This window comes from Eleutherodactylus coqui, chromosome 7 (assembly GCF_035609145.1).
Source record: "Eleutherodactylus coqui strain aEleCoq1 chromosome 7, aEleCoq1.hap1, whole genome shotgun sequence".
Classification (NCBI taxonomy): domain Eukaryota; kingdom Metazoa; phylum Chordata; class Amphibia; order Anura; family Eleutherodactylidae; genus Eleutherodactylus; species Eleutherodactylus coqui.
The window spans coordinates 170,994,039-171,020,189 of record NC_089843.1 but is presented as its reverse complement, the minus strand read 5'-3'; the positions used below and the strand labels follow the sequence as shown (position 1 = coordinate 171,020,189).

The 26,151-nt window shown below is 40.3% G+C and overlaps 1 protein-coding gene across 3 annotated transcripts in view; it reads right to left on the bottom strand.

Annotated features, from left to right (window-relative positions):
* Positions 1-26,151, bottom strand: part of STPG2 (sperm tail PG-rich repeat containing 2) — a 639,920-nt gene that overhangs the window by 343,199 nt on the left and 270,570 nt on the right. For all 3 annotated transcript variants that reach the window (XM_066574018.1, XM_066574020.1, XM_066574019.1), the window contains exon 12: positions 9,492-9,657. In XM_066574018.1, the coding sequence (XP_066430115.1) occupies positions 9,492-9,657 (166 nt within the window). The remainder of the gene's footprint in view (positions 1-9,491; positions 9,658-26,151) is intronic.

Sequence of the window (26,151 nt, the reverse complement as noted above, 5' to 3'; positions counted from 1 at the left end):
TGAGCGCTGTCCGCCCGCAGTATAGCCGCATGCAGAGGCGTAACTTGAAGCTCCTGGGCCCCAATGCAAAACCTGTAACGGGGCCCCCCACTATAACGCTTTATTCATAGTACTGGGCTCCCTATATGGAGAAGAGGGGCCTTATGTTACTGCAGGAAGGCTGCAGTAACATTGCTGCTTCATTGCCGGTCATGTGTTCTTTCCTCCGGCGCTGCAGAGAGACGGCCGTCTTCAGGTACGTCCGTCTCCTTCCTGCAGTCACATGGGCGCATCGGCACCGGTGTACGGATGCCGATGCGCCCGTGTGACTGAGCCCTTAGAATTGAAGTTGGCACACCTTTACTTTTCCTATTTACGACATAAAGAATGGTCATGCCAAATTTCACGTTTCTGCAGTACATATGTGTGTAATTAGTTACATTACATAGGGGTCACTTACTTTTGCACTTAGAATTGAATAATTAAGTTGTGCCCATTTACTTTTTCTTATTTAGGACCCAAACAAAGGTCCTGCCAAATTTCAAGTTTGTACAACATCGGGAAGTTAGAGGATCAGATTAGGTACATTATATAAGGGGTCACTTACTCTACACTTAGAATTGAATAATCAAGTTGTGACCCCTTCACTTTTCCTATTTACGACCTAAAGAATGGTCGTGCCAAATTTCATGGTTGCGTGATACAGATGTGTGTTATTAGTTACATTACATAGGAGGTCACTTACTTTTCCACTTAGAATTGAATAATCAAGTTGTGACCCCTTTACTTTTTCTATTTAGGACCTAAACAAAGGATGTGCCAATTTTTAAGTTTCTACAACGCCGGGAAGTTAGAGAATTAGATCAGGTACATTACATAGGGGGTCACTGACTTTTCGCTTAACATTGAATAATCATGTTGATGGCCCTTTACTTTTCCTATTTAGGACCTAAAGAATGGTCGTGCCAAATTTCAAGTTTGTACATCACCGGGAAGTTAGAGAGTTAGTGACAAGTCAGTCAGTCAGTCACTCAAGTAGTCAGTCAGTTAGTGAGGGCTTTCACCTTTATATATATAGATTTACTGAGGGGGAATATGGGGAGAAGGATGTTTGTTGTTTTTATCCTGTTCTCTCCTCCCATTTCTTCTGACACTCATGGTGTTAATGAAATATTTACATATCATGTGATGTGTATTGCTTGATTGGGTAGTATTGCTTTTTTTTGTATATATTCTTTATTTTTGATTGGCAAAAGAGAAATGGGGAGGGTTTACAGAAAGAAAAATCAGGAAAGACAATGCGTGATGGTAGTATTGCTTTTTAAAACTGAAGTTTTTTCATTTACTTGCATGCTATGATTAAGAGTGGTAATACTGGAAATGCGTAGGAGCTGTTATGCTAACACTACCTGGATCATTTTTATGATGCAATGAATAAATGTTAATTTTTAACAGAAGTGCAGGGATTTTTATAAAAAAAAGTTAGATACAATTATATATCTCCAAAGGTCTATTAGAGCATCCACGTGCACTCTCCAGCATTGGAAACTGGTTGCAATCATGAACTGCGGGATTGGGTGAACTGACTTTTCTTAGGTTTTTTTTTCAAGTTAATTGAGGATGTACTAATTATGTACAATGCTAACGTTCTGCATCCTTTTACAGTTTACGCCTGTAGTTCATCTACAAGATTAATTACGTTTGTATACAAAGTACATTGCTGTACTTAACTGGGTTACAGCCTGTAATATAGTGCTGCATATGCAAGAACTGCAGCCTAGCCACACTCACACTCCAGTCAATGATTGGCATCTCTGTCTATGCACAGTAATAAGCATAGAGCTGTCATTCAGTGGATGAAGGGCGGTGTGGTTGTAGCTAGCCTGCAGCACATGAATATCGAGGACTACTTGAAGTAGTCCTCTATGTGCTGCCACTGATAACATGTCTTTCTCAAAAACTACTGCATAGATCCACACAACAGACATATCACTGCAGTCAGTGTGCCTGTCACTACCTTATGCTGCCTTGAGAGAGGGGTGGAAAAAGATGGCGACAGAGACTCTTTAAAAAAAACCTCCCAGCTCCTTGAACATGTATGGTTTAGTAAATAGTTTTATTTATAATAACTAATCATTACATAACTAATAAAATAACAATTCTTGAGCATCTTTAGTAGAATTCTGCATTTTGTGGCTCCTGTGTTATTCTTCTTTGAAATGAATGAATAAATTAGTAACTGACATTACCAATTCCCTTGACAATGGATCATGTCTCTACATTCTCCAGCATTGTCCGATTTGTAGGTACACACTCTACTGAAAAAGGGAATGGTGCTGCTCAATTGTCAATTTATTTGTACATTCCGAGCAGTAATGGCACAATGCAGTTTTAATTGCATTGTCTATTTGGGCTTTTATTGCCTTAAAGGGGTATTCTGGTCAGTGGGTAAAATCTTGTCCACTGGATCGGTGAAAACTGATAGCACGGTGCGATTAAACTGTGGGAGCTGTATCCCCTATCTTTCACAGTTCACGATCCTTTCGCCTACTAATAATTCTATTCCATGGAGGATTGTCCTTGAGCGCTGTATGCCTCTTTTGTTGTTTATCTTTTCCCATAGACCTGAATGGCAGATGCATCCGCACGTGTCTCTGAAAAGAGTCAGATTTTTGTGCGCCGCGCATTCTTCACTGACTGGGTTGAGCAGGGAGATGCTCATCAGTAGTATATTAGAGTATTTCTTGACTTCAGCAAAGCATTGGACAAAGTGTGTCATACCATACTTATTGAAAAAATGACCAAATATTGATAAGGCAACTGTTAGGTGGATTCACAACTGGCTTGGTGATTGTACTCAAAGAGTGGTCATAAATGGCTGCACATCCATAGAAAGAATGTGTCAAGTGGGGTACCACAAGGTTCTGTCCTAGGCCCAGTGTTGTTCAACATTTTTATAAATGATCTGAAGGAGGGAATTGAGGGGAAACTGATCAAACGTGCAGATGACACAAAGCTAGCATGGATAGCTAACATAGGAGAAGACAGAGAGAAGATTAAAAAATATCTAAACAAGCTGAAACAATGGTCTATAACTAACAGAATGGTATTTAAACAGGAAAAATGCAAAGTCCTACACCTAGACAAGAAAAAATGAATGAGAGGAATTGGACTAAGCCGCAGCATACGTGAAAAAGTCTTGGGCATACTAATAGATCACAGGCTGAACATGAGTCAACAGTGTGATGCAGCAACCAAAAAAGCAAACACAATTCTGGTATGTATTAATAGAAGCTTAGGGTCTAGATCAACAAAAGTAATTATACCCTTTTGCTCTTCCTTGGTCAGATCTCATCTGGAATCCTGTGTCCAGTTCTGGGCACCCCAATTTATAAAAGACATTGACAAACTGGAACAAGTTTAGAGAAGAGTTACCAGAATGGTGAGTGGATTGCAGACCATGCCTTATGAGGAACGATTAAACGATCTGGGAATGTGTAGCTTTCAAAAAAGAAGGCTGAGAGGAGACTTTATTTCTGTCTACAAATATCTGAAGGGCTGTCACAGTGCAGAGGGATCAGCCCTATTTTCATTTGCACAAGGAAAGATTAGAAATAGAGATGAGCGAGTATACTCGCTAAGGCTAACTACTCGAGCGAGTAGTGCCTTAGTTGAGTATCTGCCCACTCTTGTCTAAAGATTCGGGTGCCGGCGGCGGGCGGGGAGTGGCGGGGGAGAGCAGGGAGGACTTCATCTGGACTTCATCCTGCAATTTGTTTCAAAAAGTATCACACACTAAAAAATTCTAAAAACATTTTAATTTATCTAAAATTGCTAATAAAATCATTAGGTAATTTATTTGTGTGGTTTTCTATGTTGTTGTTCCAAGTAATCCACCAACCTCTTTCCTGCACAAAATAAATTGGAGCTGAGGATAATGCATGTGGCAAAAAAATTGGATTGGAAAGGGTTAAAAAAAAAAAATGAAACGTTACTTACTGCAAATGTTTTAACTATAGCTATCTGCAAAAGGTAACTCATATGACGTTACATATCAGCATGTGAGACATACCCGTATCTATGCTATGACAAGATGGTATGTTGATGTAGGAATATGTATAGAGATGAGTGAGCACCCAAATGCTTCGGTCCGAGATTTTCATAAAATTCGAGAGCTCTACTGGAGTAACGAACCCCATTGACGACAATGGGAGACTCGAGCATTTTCTTATGTCGGACACCGGGTGCCGAGCTTTTTTTTTCTTCTTGGTTTTCTCTCTCTCTCTCCTCCCCCCATCCCCCCTGCCTACCAAAAAATTTGCCAATGACGCGCGCTGCGTCGCGGCAGGGAAGGGCCAAAACAGGCACGTCACAGCAGTGAGGAGCAAAAAACTGGGGCGGGGTCGAGCACGGCTTGATGCTCGTTCGAGTAACGAGCAACATCGAGTACACTAATACTCAAATGAGCATCAAGTCGGCAGAGTATGTCCGCTCAACTCTAAATATGTAGCAATGAACTTACAACTATAAAACATAGTAAATAGTATCTAGTCTAATCAATCACACGTTACTTAAACTTATAAAGCAAAAAAAGTCGTATAGCATTTACCCCTGGTTTCTTCTTGGCGAATGATGATGTCTTTCTTGTAGTGCAGGCTATAACCTAAATCTACCGGCTTCCACTTTAAAGGACTATTTGTATTGTCTGGTTCATTGTATTCTTGCTTCACACCTTCCTTCACAAGAATAACTGTCTACTGAATTAATTGGATGCTAACTGTTTATTGAAGTAAATATACTGCGATAGGATAAATGTATAATACCTCCTTCATTCATATGCCGGAATCATGAAAAAAAATCAACAATATATGTAAGTCCTAGCTTTCTGTTTATTTAATCTCGTTTGAAGGGATCACTCATGTTTATCTCTTTAATTCAATCTTCCAATTCTAGCTCACTTATTTCATATGTCAATCATATTGATACGCCCTATGTGTTCAATATATACATGTAATGAACAGTCTGTTTATCAAAAACAATATTGGTGATTTCTAGGAAAACTGGACCTGGCTGGAATAAATGAATCTGCTATTTGAATTCAGCACATAGAAATCTACAAAGATCAAAGCAATCATCAAATTTGATGTAGACCGGTGTAATCATCCACTAATTCATCATTAATTTTATGCAAAAATGAAAACCTGATGACAATCGGCCCATGAATAGAGGCAGTCATTCATCTATGAACTGCCTCTTTACTCAGAATGACGGCAGGTGGCCATAAGAGATCTGGTGCCATTCAATAAGCTATTATCACTCCTATGTAAAAGCACAGGAGCAATAATTTTTTTAGATGAATGTCGAGTGCTTAAGAGCTCTACAGTGGTGACGTGTAAAAGGGCCTAATCCTTATTCCAAGTTGTACTTTTAGCAAATGGAAAATAAGACAGGTTTCAACATAACTGTGTATAGTATACTACATAATTTACTGTATCTTCAGAAAATTATATAATTGAATTTATAATTAAAAATATAACAGTTTACTCATTTACTAAGGTCTGGGCTACTGTATGCCTAAATTTTGCCAATTTAGGTGAAAGAAGCTACCTGTTGTTTTTATTCTATTCCACTGCGGTGTGTATGGAAGGAATTCTGCAATAGATGATACAAACTAGACTTGGCATATGGAAAAATACATTACTTGGAAAGAAGTTTTCTCTAGAAATGCACTTTGATATGTTCCCTGCAGTGGAGCTGTTTGTTAAAAGCCTCAAAGATTGTGGTCGGAAAAGGCATACAAGAGAAAAGATTGGTTTCATAAAGCTATTGTGTTTAGTGGTCACATTCTAAATATTCTCTGAAATTGATGATTTCAAGGAAACGGCCAATACATAAACGAAACAATGAGAATTATATTAAAGGGAGTCTGTCACCAGGTTTGTGTTGCCCAAAGCTCAGGCAGCATAAACCTATGGCAGATATTTTTTTTATTCTGAAGTGCTGCAAGGTTTCAGAATAAACACATTTTGAAGTTCCATTCAGGAACTTAGCTTCGAGTCGCGGAGGCGGGCCACACCAGCCTCTTCCTGTCTACTGCATGAAGACTGGCAGCACTCTTCCTATACACTAAAAGGAAGAGAGCTGTCGCTCTGCATAATGCGGGCGGGGTGAGCATGGCTCGGCCCGCCTCTGTGACTCAGAGCTTAGTTCCAGAGTCAAACTTCAAAGTGTGTTTATTCTGCATAAAACATCCACAGGAACAAAAGGCATCCCTGTTCCAGTTGATACTGCCCATTGTTCAGGCAGCATAAACCTGGTGACACATTCGCTTCAAGCCAGAAAACCTGTCCTTGAAATGAATGAATTTCACTGCCACACCATACAAATGCAGCAAACTTTAACCCTGTGTGACTTCAGTGAAAAGTAAAGTTCTATAGGAATGGATGAAATGAGTGATTCATTAAGAAAACCAACTCTTTAAAACCATTGTTAAAGGGCCACTCATGTGAAAACACATGTTTCCATCTCTATAGCCAACACCTGAGTGCCTGTCAAGCTCTGCATGTGTCCTCTGTATATTGCAGAAACTTTCATGCAGTGCAGTCCTCTGTCTGATTCTTATCAGGCACCATCTTGATGGTGAAAATTTTGCTTTCCCTTTCAAATCCATCCCATAATGCATCAGTATAGCATTAGATGAAGCTGCATCATTTTTGCCTGCTGGGGGGACAGTTTAATTATCATTAGCTCCTATAGTCTCCTAAAAAGGCTGCACACCATAAGTATACAGGCAGGAGGATAAGCTGTGATCTCCTCTATTGTAATTGTGTGGCAGAAGCTGCGTTATCATCATTACTAACTGTGATAGGAGTGTCTGTGTCCCGCTGTTTCGGTGGTAGGGTCCATGTAATTGCATCGCACAGACTGAGAAATTGACCTCAAGTAAATCTGAGCTGGTCAGAATTAAGATCATATGACCATCTGAGGAGAAAGCGGACAGGAGTTTCAGATAGAAAGGAATAACTAACTAAGGCAACAATAGCTCACTTATATATACTGAGTGATAGTTACATCATGAATGAAAAAACAATCACAGGAGTGTCTCTTTACGGTGTATATTAATATGAATTTACTATACTCATTAGGCGAGCACTGTCTCCACCTCCTCATGGCCCTTATGGGCCTCTATGTATCTAGTAGAGAGAGGTGGAGGGAGCTATACCTTCATGAACAGAGAGATCTTATAACTACTATATGAGTCCACTTTGATAGATCTAATTAGCCAAATACAATGTCCCCACCTGAGGTCCCACATGAATTGAGAGGAAGTAACGTATGTGCGCCGCTGCTCTATTCATATCAATGACAGCGGTGGAAATTTTTGAGTATGAGTTGAGACTAGTAATAAAGAAAATAAGCTCCCGCGATTTGAAGTTTTGTGGTCTGCATGTAATTCTAACAGAACTATTAAAAGTAATAAGTACCTGTGAGTGTACAGTATTTTTATACACTATGGTTTATTATGCCATTTTGACTATCTTTCAAAGTCTGATAATTATTCTGTATTGATGCATGCCATGGATGATTGTTCATTCTTGTTCTTTTTCTCTTTTTTCTATGTTTTTATCCCCCTTCTTTTTCTCATTTTCCTTCCCTTTTTCATTTCTCTTATTGAAGTCCCTCATCTCCCAGATTGGAGTTTTTCTTTAGTTTATTTCAGTGGCCATTAGTGTAGTACCCCAGAGTTGGGGTCCCACAGTACTTCTATCAGGTCAAATGTGGATATTCTACGGAAAAGGTGGAAAGTCGTATGTGGGTATATATTTAATTATGTGGAAATATGTGTAGGTGGTCAACTAGGGTTAATTGTTAATGTTCCTAACATCTACCACTCTATGATTCAGCAGAATACAACCTAACCCCCTCTCACCCCCATCAATCATCCTTAGGTAGCTTGGTGATTGGTCAGTTAGTTTAGCCCTAGCTCAGGATTGGTAGACACAGAAGGTATAAAAGACAGAGAGTAGGTGGGGATAAGGAGTTCCATCTAAAGTCTAGCCATCTCAAGAGAGACTGAAGGAGACCGGGGACAAAAAGGAGGTCATCTATTATAAGCCAGTGAGGTGGGAAGAAGAATATGAAGTGTGAGTACGAGCCCAAAAGAATGTGAGAAAGTGAGAGAGAGGCCTTAGATGAAAGACACATAAGTTGAGTTTTGTTGGAATATGAGCAGAGAAGCGATAGATAGAGGGAGAAGAGAGAAACAGATGAATAAAGGGAGAAGAAACAAGTCAGTAATTTGTCTACCAAACATTAGCCAAAACCAGGGATAAACGCTGGAAGTGTTTTACTGCAATGTGTTGCCACAGCCTCAGTGAGAAATTGTTTCAGTGCAATGTCTACTAAGGTAATTCCAAGTCATCTATAACCTCAAGTCAATGTGATGCAACTGTTACTGCAAGTGAATGTGAACTGTGGTTGTCTGCTGCAAAGTTGCACAATTCCCTCTCTCCCATGCAATAAAGAGGTAAAAATTGCTTTTATCTGAAGTCTGTCTCCTGGACTACTTCCTGTCATTCACACAGCACTGCAGGAATGTAAGGACTACTACTCTCATTTGTTTTCCACTTGGTTATCCCATTTTGTGTTTTGTTGTTTTTGTCTGGAATGGGTCCCTACCCAGACAGAATAACGTTTATTCTATGGTAATTGTTTTCACCAACTTGTATGTGGCCCACCAGCTGAGGCCACAATTCCCTATGTTGGAGGGGAGCAGTGGAGCCACCGGTGACAATCACCTTATTCCCTGCTGGTTCTCCCTGTCTCCCTTTAATTAAAGATGTGAGCCAGGTACGATGCTTTCCTTAAGGAGATATTTATTCAGAGAAAAAAAAAACACAGCAAAAAGGTAACAGGTACTGCAACATAGCGGTACCTTTGGTCCACAGACCCCATTGGTGGCTTATTACTGTCCCCTTGCCTGATTAACCACCCAATATGCTATGTAATGTCTTTTATCCAGCTTAGCTGATGAAGGGACTTATTTGCCTTGAAACGTGTTTTATTGCAGGCGTTATTTGAATAAAAACTACTCTACTTCACCGAATCTGTTATCAGTAACCAGTATGTGTGAATTTTCCAGTAATAATGATGTTGCCTTCTGTAGATGGTTCTTGCATTTAGAAGGATTAGAAGACCATTCGAAATGGATGACATGATGACTGTCAGAGTCTCTGTCCACGACCATCCAGAGCCATGTTGAGACTCAGAGTGCTTCTGTTCTTCTGACCTCCATTATCACTTGAGGCATTACCATTCCGGCAGTTTTCCAGTGATTTGTTCATTTTTCAACAAAGTAAATAATACTTACTTCTTCAAGCATGACTCTTCATATAAAGAATAAACATTCTACATATATAAACCTTCCATTTTATAAACTGTACAGTACCTAGAACCTATCATTAGTCTATGCCTGTGCTAGTACACAGGAAGCTTATGCTCATATGTCTTACCTGGCATCTGAAAATCATTCTGCAAAGAAAAGTGTCTTGGAACCATGCTCAGGAAAGAAGCTTGTTTTCTTCTAGCTTGCATTGTCCTTGGTGCTCTGTAAGTAGCTTTACCATGAGTTTTTTCATAGGATTCAGAAACATTATAAGAGCCAGGCGGTGGTATATCCTAAAATACAAATAATACAATAAAGCATTTTTATGTTAATATATGAAAAATCAAGAGAATATGTATACATAGTTTAAAATGGTAAGCTAGGGGTTAATCGTCTCATAGGTATGCGAGTTATCTTCTATCTATAGTATGTTTCATTTGAAAATGAGTCAAAGACCAGAAATCTTAAATTATGTATAACACAGCCATTGCCTGGAATCCCCAATGACATGAAACCTAATCTGGGTATTTCATTACACAGTGTCACTATTCTGACATAATTCTTAATAATCAGATAGGAAACGTTTTAGTTTTTGACCTTAATGACTGAAAATACTATATTAGTTGTCACACTATTGCTTAATGACTAAGAAGTCACATTATAGGATGCTATTACTCACTGAGGTAGGCTGAATATATGACACACATACGCTATTTGCTCACAGAGTGAAGTAAAAAAGCTGAATGACATTATTATTATTTTAATTACAATATATTTATAGGGCACCACGATTCTCCATATATTGTAGTGATATGAATATTTGCATTTCAGCGGGCTCATGATCACAGTAGTGCCATGTCCACAGACTCCAAAGTAGGTTCTAGACTCATGACACAGACACATAAGCATTCTGTATGCCATCATATGGTGCCTCCATAATATGTCATGCATTGTAAAACCTGCTATGCTTCTTCTCGGAGTGTGGTGAACACCTCCGCCTGATTAATCACTGTATTCTATCCAGCCATTTCTGAGGAAGGGGATGTGCCCCTTATTGTGTCAAATGTGCTGGATATTTATTAATCAATAAAGAAGAATTGGGTTAATTCCTTTGTCTCCTACAAAGTAGCGGTATGTTTTCTTGCAATGTGAGAACGAGTGAAAACGCAAGATTATGAAACCGATGATTTTCAATGGCTTCATACTCACTTGCAATGTTTTCACTGAAGCCCCGCAGCGCTAAGAAAAATCTGCGCTATCGCCCATTGTTTTCAATAGGGCAGGCGGCAGCAGCGCCAGCCCCATTGAAAACATGGGGAGTACATCACACTCCGCTGACTCAGCTGTGATAGCTCTGGCAGAGGATTCCTTCATCTTCACGGGGACTGCAGGGATGAACAAATGCCCTGTCACAGCTGTGGCAGAGGTTGGCGATGCTATTCCATTGCTTTCAATGGGGCCGGCACTGCTGCAGCCCCATTGAAAGCAATGGGAGGAAGGCCATCACTGCGGTGATGATTTTCGAGGAAGGGCTTGAAATATAAGCCCTTCCTTACAAATCACCCCTAGCTGTAAAAAAAAAAATGAATTCACCTATAAGAGCAGTCCGGCTCTTCTCTCCGGTCCATAAAAAAACAGATATCATATTTTAATACAGCGCACTAAACTATAGTTACTAGTTACTATGAACTGCCTATTCTAGCCCACTGGTGTTTTATTCTCTCTTGCGCTGCGAGAGCAAGAGAAAACACTCGCCTCGCAACGCAAGAAAAACGCTGTAATATCGCCAGTGTTTTCAATGGGGCCAGCGGCAACAGCGCTAGCCCCACTGAAAACATAGGGAGAATACTGCGGACTTCTGCCACAGCTGTCACAGCTGTCATGAATGAATAGCTAAGCACTGGCTGTAATTGGCTGAGCCCTCAGCCATCAGCACAGCCCTTTCAGGAGGCGGAAAAATCCCCGCCTGCTGAAAGTGCTGGACAGCAGTGCAGGGGAGCCAGTCGAAGGACGCGTCTGAGCAGCAGAGAGGTGAGTAAATTTTATTTTTTTAAACCAGCTAATGATGATTTTCAGGGAAGGGCTTATATTTCAAACAACTGCTTTCAATGGGTCGGCAGCAGCGCCGACCCCATTGAAAGTAATGGGATAGCATGCTGGACTTCTGCCACAGCTGTGACAGCTGTGGCAGAAGTCCGCGGTATTCTCCCTATGTTTTCAATGGGGCTAGCGCTGCTGCCGCTGGCCCCATTGAAAACAGTGGCGATATTACAGCATTTTTCTTGTGCTGTGAGTGTTTTCACATAGAATAAAATGCCAGTCTGTGTGAGCCCTAACTGCTACAAAAATTGTGTTGCACAGTGTAATAGGGGATGGGTAGCACTCTCCTAATAAATACTTATAACCATGAGTCACCTTTATTCTGCCCTGCAGTTATTAAAGAGGCTTTCCCAGACTGTAATTTTGAACGCTTATTCTTCAGATAGGCAAGTGACCAGAGATCCCTTTCTCAATACTTGCATCTGCTTCCTCTAAAATGGGACATTTGCTCACAGCCTACAGCTCAAACCTTCACTACTACATTTGAAAAAGGATTATTAACCCCAAATGTTGCACTGTTCTTCTGGAGTTGCACAATAAATATTTTTCCTGCATTAATATATGTGGGTTCTTGATTTTTCTACTTTTTATGTCTAGAAAAATGGACCCAAAGTAGGTGCTTCAGGGAGATTTTCTAGTTGTTCCAGTGCAGATCAGAGCAGAGGTTTATTCAAATTTGAGAGGTATGCTGTGCAGGCAGTGCGATCGTGTGCTATCACACCCATATTGGTGCTTTTTACTGCACCTTTTGGCACTGCTGGGACTGCCCACAGCGGCGCAGTTCCAGTGGTGCCATGTCTAAGCAGGCTGGCCAGCCTACTTATTCCCAGGTATTGGGAAATCATGCAGTTCAGTGCGTGATTTCGAGCAGACGGGGAGCTTTGGTGCGCAATTGTGTGCCAAAATAGAGCATGTTGCATTTGTTTATCACTTGTGCGAAATGAATGCAGGGATAAAAAAACAGTATGAAGGAACCCACTGAAATCAATGGGTTCTATTCCCTGCATATTCTGCACACAGATTTTGCATACACAAATTCGCCTGTGTGCGGCTGCCCTTAGACCTGCAAATGCAGTTCTCCAGCATCCTGCTCACAATTTGGAGTGAACCATAGAACTTTAGTAGGGCATGTAGTGATTTCTACAGTCAAGATGGCGGACAGAAGCTGAACTATTCTCTTCTAAAATGCAAGTTAGAGGTTGCATGATGGAAAATAGAAGAACATTGTTATATTGTGAGTTAGGGGTGATGGGAGTAATTTAATGTACCTGCTAGAGTTTGTCTTTAAGTTGGGTAAACACTTTGAACTACCAATATTACTGATATATGTCAATTAAATGTGAAAATAAATTCAAAAACTAAATTTCAAAACTATGTCATACAGCGCAGAACACAATAGTGCATTTATTTTAAATACAATGACATTTTCAATGCTTTAAATGTGCTTTTTACCTTCATTATGCCAGCAAAGTAATTATCTCTGAGAGGATTCATAGTTCTTCGAACAGTGATATGACATTTAGTTATAAAAGTGTTCCGTTTATACTAAATAAATAAATGCACTTCATGCCCAAGTGTAAAATAAAGGATGGGAGAAGTTCATGTAGTCATATATACATTGCACTGCAAAGTGCCAAATCATGAATGTGACAACTGATTAAAATGATATTTCTTACTTTATGGAACAGACTTGTATCATCAGAGTCATAGTAAAAGTTATTACACCAATAATATCAGTAGCTGTGGAAAAGGTGAGACTCTGCATGCAGTAGTCATTTATAAGGATAACCTTTTTCTTTTTCCTTTTATAGCTAGATGGAATATGTGTGATGCATGTCAATTATACCCATATGTAATTAGCGCCAACTAGATTCCGAATTATCACCTCTACAGATAATTGCCGATACCACTGTCTGATTTGAACATGGCATGATACTGCAAAGTCTTTGTGCAGTCCTAGCCATAGGCCTCTTTCACACAACCGTATGCATTTTTATGTTCGCCCATAAGCACCGTAAAATCACATAAATGAAGAATTGCCACAATTAAGTCCCGATCTTAATTTGTGTATTTTCAGTCATTCACACATTCACATGGGCGGCTGTTGTGTTCTGACAAGAAAATACACTGCAGCGCGGAAATCCATCGATCAGCAGAAATCCCTGGAATGATTATGCTTAAATAGAGCAACATGTTTTCTTTTCCCAGCATTGGATGCAGGTAAACTCCCTCCCCCTCCCTTTTTTTTCAGCTGCCATAGAAGTCTATGGGAGCTTCCGGCCTATCTCGGCAAAAGATAGGGCAAGACCTATCTTTTGATGCTGCGTATAAAATCAGCAACTATTTTTCTCGGTACGATTTTTTTTACGAGCCCAAAAACCATTCATCTGAATGAATACATTGGAATCTAACACTTTCGATGGTTGCGATTTTTTGACGCGGCTAAATTGCCCACGTAAATACGGACATATGAATAAGGCCTTAGAAGGAGGTTGTGCAACAGCAAGATACTATAAAGCATAATGCACCTCCTCCTGTAGATCCTTGGGAACATTGGAGGTCTTCTTGGAGTTCTACATGTAAGCTCTGATGTGCAATCATTAACATTTTAGCTTAGTTTATCAGGTGAATGGGCTGGAGAAATTACAACTAACAGATTTGCTTGGCTGCTTGGTTTAGGACTCATCTACACAGAGAATGCTGTATGTATATATATATATATATATATATATATATATATAGGGTGTAAGGGTACTAATTACTATTTACACGTTTGCCTTTACGTGAATTTAATCAAGGGCGCTAGTTTCGTATGATACAAATTGAAGACACTATTGTGACATACAACTAAAACCTGCATGTCACATCACTACCGCTGGGTGAGCACATATAACATATATTTCCCAACAAAGCACTGTAAAAACATAGCTTTTTTTCAAAGCTAGTCATCTCATGCCTCTCATATCAGGGTCTGTCAAGCCAAGAGGAAAGGTAAGGAAGAACACATCTGTATGTACATAGTAGCAGTACCAATTATGTGTGCGACAGAGCACCACTATTTATGTTCTATTGTATAAATGTATGTAGCATTTCAGAGAAAACATAGTTTAACCCTTATGGGAGTGCAGTATCAGAATGGCCTGCAGAGGGTGTTAGACAGGCATTCTGATAACTGAAAAGAAAGAAACCAGAGGGTTAAACCTGATGGGCATGACAGGAACTGGATAAAAGGAGCAGATCCTGCTCTTGTTGTGAACCCTAAAGCTCTATGGACTGTGTATGTATAATATACCTATATGCTGGGGGAAGTTAAAGCTTGGCAGTGCAGGACAGGCTGCAAGCTGGGGTCCAGTGAGGACCCGCAAAGGCCCTGAGGTTGACAGGGACGACAACCCTAACCTCACACCCAGGTGGGTGTTTAAGGACTGTGTATGCTGTGTATGAGATACCTGTTTTCTTGTACTGTGAATAAAGGCTGGAAGGAGCTAGATTTAAAGAAACTTCAGACTCCTGGAGCATATTTTCGTGCAAGGTGTGCCACTTTCTAACCGTGTGGACGGAGATCCAGAGGCGAGTGAACCCTGACTTGTCACACTACACATAATAACATCAGTTAACCATACCAAGGCAACATTTTCACATGCTGTAATTTACAAATGCTGTTAACTGTAAACTCCACATTGCTAGAGTCCCTTTGGGGAGGTACTCCCCCAGTCCACATATGTCCATAACTGTCCCCTTAATTGTGAACACTCACTACACTAGAGACCGGTCTCATATCTCTAGCAGCTTGAACTGTATCCTGGTCTAAGACACTGTCATCTCTGATGCGGGTAGGGAGTTTCTTGCTCCTTCCATACAGTGCAAAGTGATCACTGTCATCTTTGGCTCTCCTTTTGGTAGTGAATTTTGGTAGTGGTCACTTGGCCCCTGGAAGCTCCCCAGCATGGGGATGCAGCCTGCTGAACTGCCCCTCCAGAACAGCCTCTGCCGCTTCAACTACACTACACACTACTGCATCATGGCCCCCTCATTGCTGCATCACTGTCTTTTGTAATGTTACTGCCAGGCTTTTATATAGCACCTACAGTGCCAGACTGCTTGAGAGAGCAACTGAGCTGCTTCGATAAGAAGGGAGCAGGGCACCGCTCACCCCTCTTACATAAGGAAAGACCTTTCAATTTAGCCAAGCTGTGTGGAAAGAAGCTCGAAGGAAATTTCAGAGTAAACCATAGGTCTCTGCAATGTGAGTGTCTGTTCAGATTTTATGCTGCCCATTGTTTAGCAGCAAGAGTCTCATGACAGGTTCCCATTAAATCTTTCCTGGAACATAAGGAATCTATAGAGTTCTCCAATACATATTTACCATTACGTATATACGGTGTAAGCCGTTTACCAGCGTGCTTGATTTATTTTGTCCTTTAGTATAAATTCCACTCTCTGAGACTGAGGTTTTGCTCATATTCTATGTATCTAGGTAACGTGTTATCTTCATAAAGCAGACATCACAACCACAGGAGACACAATCTCAAAGTACATCAAAATTCAATCACATCTTGCATATGTGTTTTTTGTTATCAGGACATTCAGGTTCTGTAAGACTATGAGCTAATTTGTATTATATATTCATTATTCAGTGTAAGCTTTATTAATACCTTCTCGTATTTCTATTTTTGAGACTTCAAAAGACTAGTACGACCATACATTACCAAGTCTATTACATTCTGATGGTCTATAAATTTTAAAAATGCCTTTATTAGCCAAAAGATGTGATTCCATGTTAGTCATTTATATTATTGCTGAATTGTCAGAGTGAATAGTTAGTTCTGATGTGTTCCATGTATTTTTAAAGATTAAATTAAATTATTCTTGCATTATTTAATATCACATTTTTTTTATTCTAACACTGGAATCAGTCTTTTTTCCCTGATTCTACACTTCTACATTTTAAGAGGAAAAGAATTCATAGTGTATTTTAATGATAGCCTCTTTTAGGCTAAGCTCACATGGTGGATTTTGCCACTGATTAGATGTGGAACACATGCCTATTCTGCATAAAATCCACAGCAAAATCCACATTCCAAGAGTGTACTATTCAAGTGAATGGAAATCGGCAACACAGTCTATAAGATGCATTAATTTTCCACACTGATTTAAAATCTGCATACGGTAAAAAAGCTGTGACATATCACTTTTTTAGGTGACCATTTGAACTGCGGAATCCGTAACAGGAAATTTGCACATTGAATAGCCACACTGAAAAGGAATAATCCACATGCGGATCTGCAGCAACAGCATGAGCAAATTTACCCAATTTTCTGCTGCAGATTTTATGACAAATCTGTGTCAGAGTTTTCCTTTATGGATTGCACCTATGTGCACATACCCATAGGACGGTACAGTATATTAACCAACCATTGCATACACTTTTGTCCTAGGTGGCTTAATGAAGTCCATGAGAGGCCTTTGTCCCAAAGAGAGGTGTTTATTAGTGCTGGGTACACATCCAATAAGGTTCACTTGAATGTGGCGGATGGGCCCACATGCTTTGATCAAAATATGTTCTAAGAACCTTGCATTTTTATGCAGTTAGTATAAACAACAGTTGTGCAATTTTATTCAGATATTAAATGTGTATGTGTGCTGAGGCATGTGTTTCTGTTACTATAATTGTGGCAGCCATGAACCTTCACATTTAATTTTTTTTAGTACAGACTTTTTTTTTTTTTTTTTTAATTTAGTCTGTTCACATAAGAAAATGTTATGAGATATTGCAAGAATATTCCATAAACTTATAATAGAATCTGACTCATGGAAGCCTCACCAGTGGGGCAAATGTCTACTTCTGCATCGCTCCCTGCAACTTACAGGGTAGTTAACTTCAACATAGTTCTATGCTGTACATGGACCTATGCTGGAGTTCTTTGCACAATGACTGACTTCTAGCATTGCTGTGCAGAGAAAAACTACACTCTTAGAATATGCAATATGCATACTTTATACATACTTTTATATGGTGGGAAAACCCCTATAACAGAAAAAAGAAGATTGGGAGATGAAAAATGAAATATTTGTACTTGTGTTCTGATACATAAAAGGTTTTTCTGATTGCAGACATTAATCCCTTCCGGCTACAGCCATTACTTTTTTATGCTTTTGGTATTTCATCCCTACTTCTAAAAAAATCATAATTTGTACTATAAAAACTATTTGAAAACATTTGAAAATTCCTAAATGGAGTGAAAGGCAAAAAAATGTTATTTCTTGGAGAGGTATTTTTACAGAGTTCATGTATTAGTGAAAATGACATGCTATCCTTATTCTATGGATCAGTATGATAAGAGGAATACCACAGTGTTGTGCACACCTATATGCACAAAACAAATTGCGTCTATTAGAACCATTGGTTCCCTATTAAGTGTTCACATGTCTGTCTTCTAGAGGCGCAAAATACTCGCGCCGGCAAAAGATAGGACATGCGCACCTGTAAGGTCCGTGCTCCGTGTAAAGTTACAAATGTGACAGGGGATGAGGGGACCCCCGGAGGGTTCCGTTAATCCCCGCGGAGAGTCCCCTCATCACTGAATACTGTGACAGCACTGTCACAGTGTTCAGTGATGATGTATAAAGATGCTTGACAAAGACTACAAGACGTAGTTGAAATGTCACATATTCAATGTGATTGTGGAGAAATAAAACACATCCCTGTGGATGTAATCTTATTAGCACCAAGATTCTGCTGCCCTACGCATCTTTATACATAATTGGTACTATTGGGCTGGAATTCTGCCGTCTGTGGGCGTGAAGTGAGAATTGCTCCCCCAAGGACTGCTGGGGATCTGATAAGGAGTGCTTCTGATACTGACTATTTTCTCGACAGTGTTCAGTGATGATGGGACTCTCCGTGGAAATGAAAAAATTCCCTGTCACAGCTGTCAAAGCCATTTATTGAATGACAGTTGAGCGCTGCCTGTGATTGGTCACAGCGCTCAGCCAATCAGACCTAACGCTTTCAGGAGACAGGAATTTTTAAATCCCCTGCCAGGAGAAAATGTTTCAGAAAAGTGCCGGGGAGCCAGGGAGAACACGCGCCACTGCTGGTCAGCGCCAGAGAGGTGATATTTTTTTTTTCAAGCAGCTAGGGCTTATTTTCAGGGAAGGGCTTATATTTCAAAACCTTCCCTGAAAATCCATGCAGGGGTTGCCTTCATCCTATTGCTTTCAATGGGGCGGCAGCAGCCCCATCGAAAGCAATGATATAGCATCGTGGTCCTCTGTCACTGCACGGAGCTCGGTCATGCGCATTTGGCAGATACATGGAGCACTCTTTTTTTTTGCTTACATAGGCGCGCAAAAAAAATTGCTTGTCTGACCGAGCCCTTTTATAGCTTTTTATGTTATACTACTTTTTTAAATAGCTTTTTGTCGCTATCTTTTGACCCCCAGAACTTGTTTTATTTTTACCTCAATGGAGCTGTGTGAGGGCGGGCCTTAGGTTCTATTAGTACCATTTTGGGATACATTCTGTACAAATTTTCAAATGGTTTTTATTCCATTTTTCTCTTAGTGACAGGTGAGCAAAAGAGTGCAATTCTAACGTTGTGTATTTTTTATTAGCGGCATTCACCATGCAGGATAAATAATATGATATTTGAACCCTTTCATCATCGAGGGTTTTCGTATATTTTTGTACATCCCTTAACAATTTTCACACTCTTGACAAGTACAGATAATTCCTAAATTACAAAATGTATACCAACTCTCCAAATTCATATATTTTCTGAATGCAAACAATTTTGCGTCAAAGTGCAATTTTTCATAAAAATTGCTTAAAGGGGTTTTCTAGACACAGAATGGAAATTCTGAAAATGCTGAAATCTAGTAAGTACAGCTAAATATCAGCAACTACAACTTACTAGCACTAACCTCCCTATTGGAGTGCCAGAGAAAGCCTACTAAAGCAGACAATACTTTCCAACACTCTTAAATGCACATGTGCAATACATTGCAATGCTTCCGCATCTGTCCTGCCATCATGCATTGCTTACAGGATGTTGAAAGCTATAGCAAGGGGAGGAAGTAACAAATGCAGACAAGATGTCAGAGGAAGTGGAGATATTTTTCCGGCGGAACGTCATGTGAAAAGAGACCCCTTAAGAAATTCATCTAGGGGTGTACTGCGTATTTTGACCCCACAGTTTTTTTAATTAATCTAAGCAAAGCAGAAGGAAAAAATTACGATTTTAATTTTTTTGGTAATTGTGTCATTTTAAAAGCAGTTTTTTTTGTACAGCGCACATATAAATGAAGACTTGCACCCCAAAATGGATACCGCTGCTTGTCCTGTGTTCAGCAATATGCCCATTGTGACGGGGCCCAAACTGAAAGGAGCATTGAAGTTCAAATGTTTTTAACTTTTACGTGATCACGCTCACCGCTGCCCTCGAGCACTGCTCCAGGCTGTCAGCTACCTTTAGTAGCCAGGAGCAACGAGATTTTAAATTTCCAGGACCCTCCCCAACTTCTGCGCTTGTGTGCGCCATTTTGCCGACGCATGTATGCACTGAAGTTGGATAAAAGGTCAACAGATAAAGATCCCATTGTGGGACATCGCTTGAGGCCTTAGGCCTCCCGCATACGGGCAGGTTGGACCCCGCATGTGGGATTGCCGCAGCGAACTTCGACCCGGTACCCCCAGAGTACCTGTTGGGTGGCTTCTGCGCACGCTGTGGATTTTCCGGCCGGCACTCAATTGCGCATGCGCAATAGCTGTCGGCGCTGGGGGGTTGACATGTATTCTGCGATACTTCCGCAGTGCTTACTGCAGAAGTGCCATGGGGTGGACAGCTTCCCTTGACTTCAGTGGAAGCCAGTCGCACATAACTCGCACAAAATTGCAGCATGCTGCGATTTATTCTCCGCGAGCAGAAAATCACAATCAATTTCCGCTCGTGGACATGAAATGGCGTTTTGCCATTTAATGCTATGGGCTGTATTTGGAGGCGGACGCCAGCCGCGGACTCCGCAATGCAAATACGCCCGTGTGCAGGAGGCCTTAGGCAAGTAATTTCACCTCCCCTCATGGATCGGATCCATGACGGGAGGTGAAATTTTAACTTCTTTTTACTTCTACGTGATCGCCGTTTTCCATTGGATAGCAGCGATCACGTGACCAGGAACCGCGTACCGTGAAATCTCCAGGCTCTCGGCTATGTTTGGTGTCCAGGAACAGGGAAATTTTAAATTACCCTGGCAATATGCGGCTTTTTCGCATGCGTCCGCCACTTTGGCAACGAAAGCGTGCACAGAAGCCGCGGTAAAGTCTGTGGATAAATCTAGGGGCCTTAGATTCGTAATTTCATACTCCCTCACAAATTTGATCCATGAGGGGGGATAAAACATAAACTTTTTAAACTTTTTTTTTTACTTTTTCAAACTTTTCAAAACTTTTTTTTTACTTTAAATGATCACTGTTATCCATTGGATAACAGTGATCACGTCACTGGGAACCCCATACAGCAGTCCCCGGTGACATCTCTCTGCTCCGGGCTACACATGGTAGCCAGGGGTAGAGGGATGTTAAATTTGCCAGGGCACAAGCCCCTCTGAGCACGCGACCGATGTATGACGTCGGTCGCGAATGCACAGAAGGGGACTTCAGGTCCCAGAAGACCGTGACATTGCGGAGGACCGGGGTGAGTATTTTCACCTCCCCTCCTGGATCAAATCAACGAGGGGAGGTGAAACTTTAACTTTAACCTTCAGTAGCTGGGAACCAGGCGATTTTAAATGTCCCACATCAGTCTCCTCTTCTCCAATTTTCCTTTGGCGCACATGCCAGATCATCGCGGCAAATCATGGAGGAGGGAGGTGAGTAGTTTCAGTGACTCTCATGGATGCGATCCATGAGGGGAGCTGAAACTCTAATTTTTTAAACTTTTAGTTACTTTAATGCGATCGGTGCTATCCACTGGATAGCGCCGATCTCATTGCCAGGGAGGGCTCCCTGCGGCCCCCCCATGACAGCTCCATTTTGTCAGCTACCTGGAGCTGTCACGTCCTCAGCTCATGTGGCTTTAATCCAAAGAGGATGCATGTTTTTATGTCCTCTAGGATTAAAGCCCACTTAGCTAGGATGTAAAAAGGCAATGGGGCCATCACTAAGGGGTTAAGGCTATGTCTGCACACACATATCTTTATAAAATCAACGGAATTTGAAAGTTCAAAATTTGGTATTAAGCTGGAAATTTCAAAATGGTATGACCTATAAAGTACAGGAATTACACACTTTAAAGAGAAAGGGCACTCCTAACCTCTACATATTTCCTGGAAGCACACAACTTGCTTATTGAAGCTGTCTTGATGGGCTGTTGACAGCAATGTCAGCCTTCATGTAATTTTGTGACAAACTATTTTTTTTTAATGTGCATTAAATGGAACCTGTCTCGTGTACTTTATGCACTGATGGCAACATAAAATAGTAATGGTCATGCTGATTTCCGTGGTCTGTCCTCATGGCGTAATGTGCAATGGCTTTTAAGAACTTACAGGTTGTTACTGCAGCTCCTGGCAAAGGTTGAGTCACACTTATTCATGGGTTTCTGCTAGCCCTACCCATCCACTCTGATTGAAAGTGTTCTACATATTACACTGCATACTGAGAAAAATGCCAATAATGGAGTGTGTGTGGGGCTAGCAGCATCTCATGAATTAACTGGACTCAACTCTTGCACAGAGCTGTAGGTATAACCTGTAAGTTCTTAAAAACCACTGCACATTTCCACATACGTTACAGACCACTGAAATCAGCATGTCTTTCACTACTTGATAATGTCCACAGTGAGGCCAGCATAAGTGACACAACAAGTTACCTTTAACATTCATTTGCAACTTAAACTCACATCAACTTGCTATATCAATTTCAACTTGCTGTATCTCAGGCTGTGTTGCAGATAGAACATTGATCTTGGTCTTGTTTTAAAATGAAGGTTCTTCACTTTAAAACATGATCATAATCAAATACAGCCTGAGATACAAGTTGTAGAAAAAAAGAAAATCCACGCACTAAACCGCTCACCTGAGCTTTACATTCCAACGGCAATTTCAGCATAGATTTAGTTTTCAAGTAATTAACACACAAGGATCCAGCATCACCATAAACTGATTAATATGTCCATCTTTATTCCAAATGTGTTTAAAACATGCATGCAAAGCTGAGAGGAAAGATATTGTTTCTGAAATGCATAGCTTATTTGTCTCCTGATACTATTATTAATCTCATGCATGCTTTTTTACACATGTGGAATAAAGATGGACATCTTAGGGCTCCTGCACACTTGCGTTTTTTTCATGCGTTACAGCTGCCTTTTTTTCACGCAATATTGCTGCTTTTTTTTTTTTCATACGATTGTCAATGGGACTTTCTAATGTTAAAAACGCTTTGCAAGTTGTTGCATTTTTAACATTAGAAAGTCCCATTGACAATCGCGTGAAAAAAAAGCAGTGATATCGTGTGAGAAAAAAGGCAAGCTATAATGCGTGAAACAAACGCAAGTGTGCAGGAGCCCTTAATCAAGCTTATGGCACTGCTGGATCTTTTTATGTTAACAGGTTGTAGAAAGACAGCCATGAGTCATGGTTCAGTGAGAGCTGCAACTCCTACTTCAAACAGCTATATTGCAGACATCTTTTTGTCTTGTTTTAAAATCAAAGTTCTTAGCTTTAAATACAAGATTACAACCAATGCTTTATCTGCAATTCAGCTTTTGATATAGCCATTTGAAGCAATGACATATCTCATACATCCTAGGCTATTGAAGTGCCACTCTGCATAAACCTAGGACATACACACTTGGCAAGGAATTATTTTAATAGAAAGGACTTTTATGGACACAGCAATACCTACATTTTTGTTGCAACGGCTGAGAAAACAGCGGTTAAAGCTTTCAATATTTCTTCTTTTTGTAAAAATTTTTAAAAAAAGTTATTTTATTTAATTTTTCCTTTATTTTTTTAGTCCTATTATGGGACTGAGACTTGCAATAGTCCAATTCCTTGTGCAATATACTGCAATACTTAAGAATTGCAGTAATGTGCTTAGAAGCTGCCATGGAAGCTGAATGGCAATCTAGATCTCATTGCAGGGAGTTTCGATTAGAAGACAGAGGAAGTCAATCTATCTGTCCAGCCATTTAAATGCTGCTGTCAACACTGACAGCAGCATTTAAATGGTTAAATGGCCGGGATGGGAATTACCCCGGATTCTAGCCTTTGTCACCAGGAGCTAGGGTAGGTTTTCAACTGGTGCACAGAAGTGCTACCAGATAATACAAGTGTGTTAAGAGCTTTGTGCCTCCTAATATTTTTGTCGCTCAGAGCCAGGAAAATACTATACTTAGATTGGTTTATGAAACCAGTATGGGTATGTAAGGTCCTAGTCCCTTTAAAGACATTTAAACCAATGTACTACCATGCAAAATACTGGTAAACATACTGCCTCAAAATACTATATTTAATACTGTGATGAGTAAGGATTTGGCGCTCACTAGAAGGATACTGGAGAGTGTAGTAGGTGAGTGGTCTTGATTCCCAGGTGAAGATGAATATTCGTAGGTGCTGTAAACAATCTCATAAGAGAGAGCAGCTAGAGGGAAACTCCGGTCATGGCATGAAGGAGGAAGACATAAATGAAATAAAAGAGAAAAAAACCTCAGCGCTCGCACCGTAGAATAAATGAAAATGGAATGTACTGAAAATACTGAAGTTATGTCACTTACTTCCAGGAGGCGCCTTTAGGGTAGGCGCCTCCTAATCCAAATAGGCGTATCAGAAATGGCACCGATCAACAATGATGAACAGGTTCCACGATTTTAATAAAATAAACTAAAATAATATATAATACACAACGCGTTTCGGCCGCACGGCCTTTTTCAAGTGTACATAATATGAATAAAACTGAACATATATAATGATAAAAGTACCTTGTAATCTTGTGACAAATGAGGGACCCTCATTTGTCACAAGATTACAAGGTACTTTTATCATTATATATGTTCAGTTTTATTCATATTATGTACACTTGAAAAAGGCCGTGCGGCCGAAACGCGTTGTGTATTATATATTATTTTAGTTTATTTTATTAAAATCGTGGAACCTGTTCATCATTGTTGATCGGTGCCATTTCTGATACGCCTATTTGGATTAGGAGGCGCCTACCCTAAAGGCGCCTCCTGGAAGTAAGTGACATAACTTCAGTATTTTCAGTACATTCCATTTTCATTTATTCTACGGTGCGAGCGCTGAGGTTTTTTTCTCTTTTATTTCATTTATATTTAATACTGTATGTGTTAACCAAGAGCAGTTCTCTTTTTATTGTCATTAATAGAAAATATTATTTTTTTATATTTGTTGACTGAAAACATGTACATAGTTAGTCCAGCATTCACATCAGGAGTGGATACAATAGTATTCAGTATATTCAATGCTCTCTAAGGCAAATACATCCGCAACCCCCTCCAGACTTGTCTATAATAAAGAATTTGGTAGATCCTCTACCATTAAAGGGGTTTTCAGGACAAAATATATTGATGCCTTAACCTTGAAATCAATGGAAGCCGAAGTTGGCTATTACACTTCTGGCACTTACGCTTCCAACACCAGAGAGGGACATGCAAGTCAAAGGCGTAACTATAGGGGATGCAGTTGCATCCAGGCGCAGGAGCCTTAGGGGGCCCATAAGGCCTCTCTTCTCCATATAGGGAGCCCAGTACTGTGAATAAAGCATTATAGTTGGGGGCCCTGTTACAGATTTTGCATTGGGGCCCAAGAGCTTCATGTTACGCCTCTGGCAGAAGTATAATAACCAATTCAGCGTTCATTAATTTCAATGGCCGGCGAGCCAGTTAAGACACTTCTGCTTCTGTCTCCTATGACGCACGTCAAGCCTGTTGCACTGACAGTGGGCTGGGCAATCAGTTGACTGACAGATCCCATGTGGCGGGTTCCTGGCGATTAGCTATTCATGACCTATCCTGAGGATAGGTCATCAATAGTTTTGCGAGGAAACTCCCTTTAAAGTATAACGAAACCAAACATTTCTAACATGCTACAGTAACATGTCAGAAGTACTGATTGCAAGTTTGGTTGTTGGGATTCCCACCAATCGCTAAAATACACAGGCAGAAGTATTCAGCAGAGCGCTGTGTGCATTTGGTTGTCTCTGTCCCTTCTTCATAGAAAGTCTAGGAGAGTTCATATAGTGATCACTGTTTTAACAGTCAATCAGATGCAGCGTTTAGTGTTTTAGCGATTGGTGAGAGTCTTAGCACCTGGACCCCCACAGATCAATACTTCTGACATGTCACTAATATGATAATATGTCAAGATTATTTTTTTTTACAGAAAATTATAGCACTGAACAGCAGTATGCTTCCATCAAGATTCAAGAGAATGGAAACAGAACAGACTCCTCAGTAGTGCAGATGAGAGCAGAGTCTAAAATATAAGATGTTATGTGTATGCCTGCCCATATCACTAGTTTCATTAAGAATAGCGAAAATCACTACTTCTATGTAATTTCAGTAGCCTGTAGGCATATATTGTCTGGTGCCAGGAGCAGATAGTATGTAAGGGGGTCACTGCCACCCTAAAAGCAAAGTGATCTTCCCACTCCACCTCCTGAATGCTTA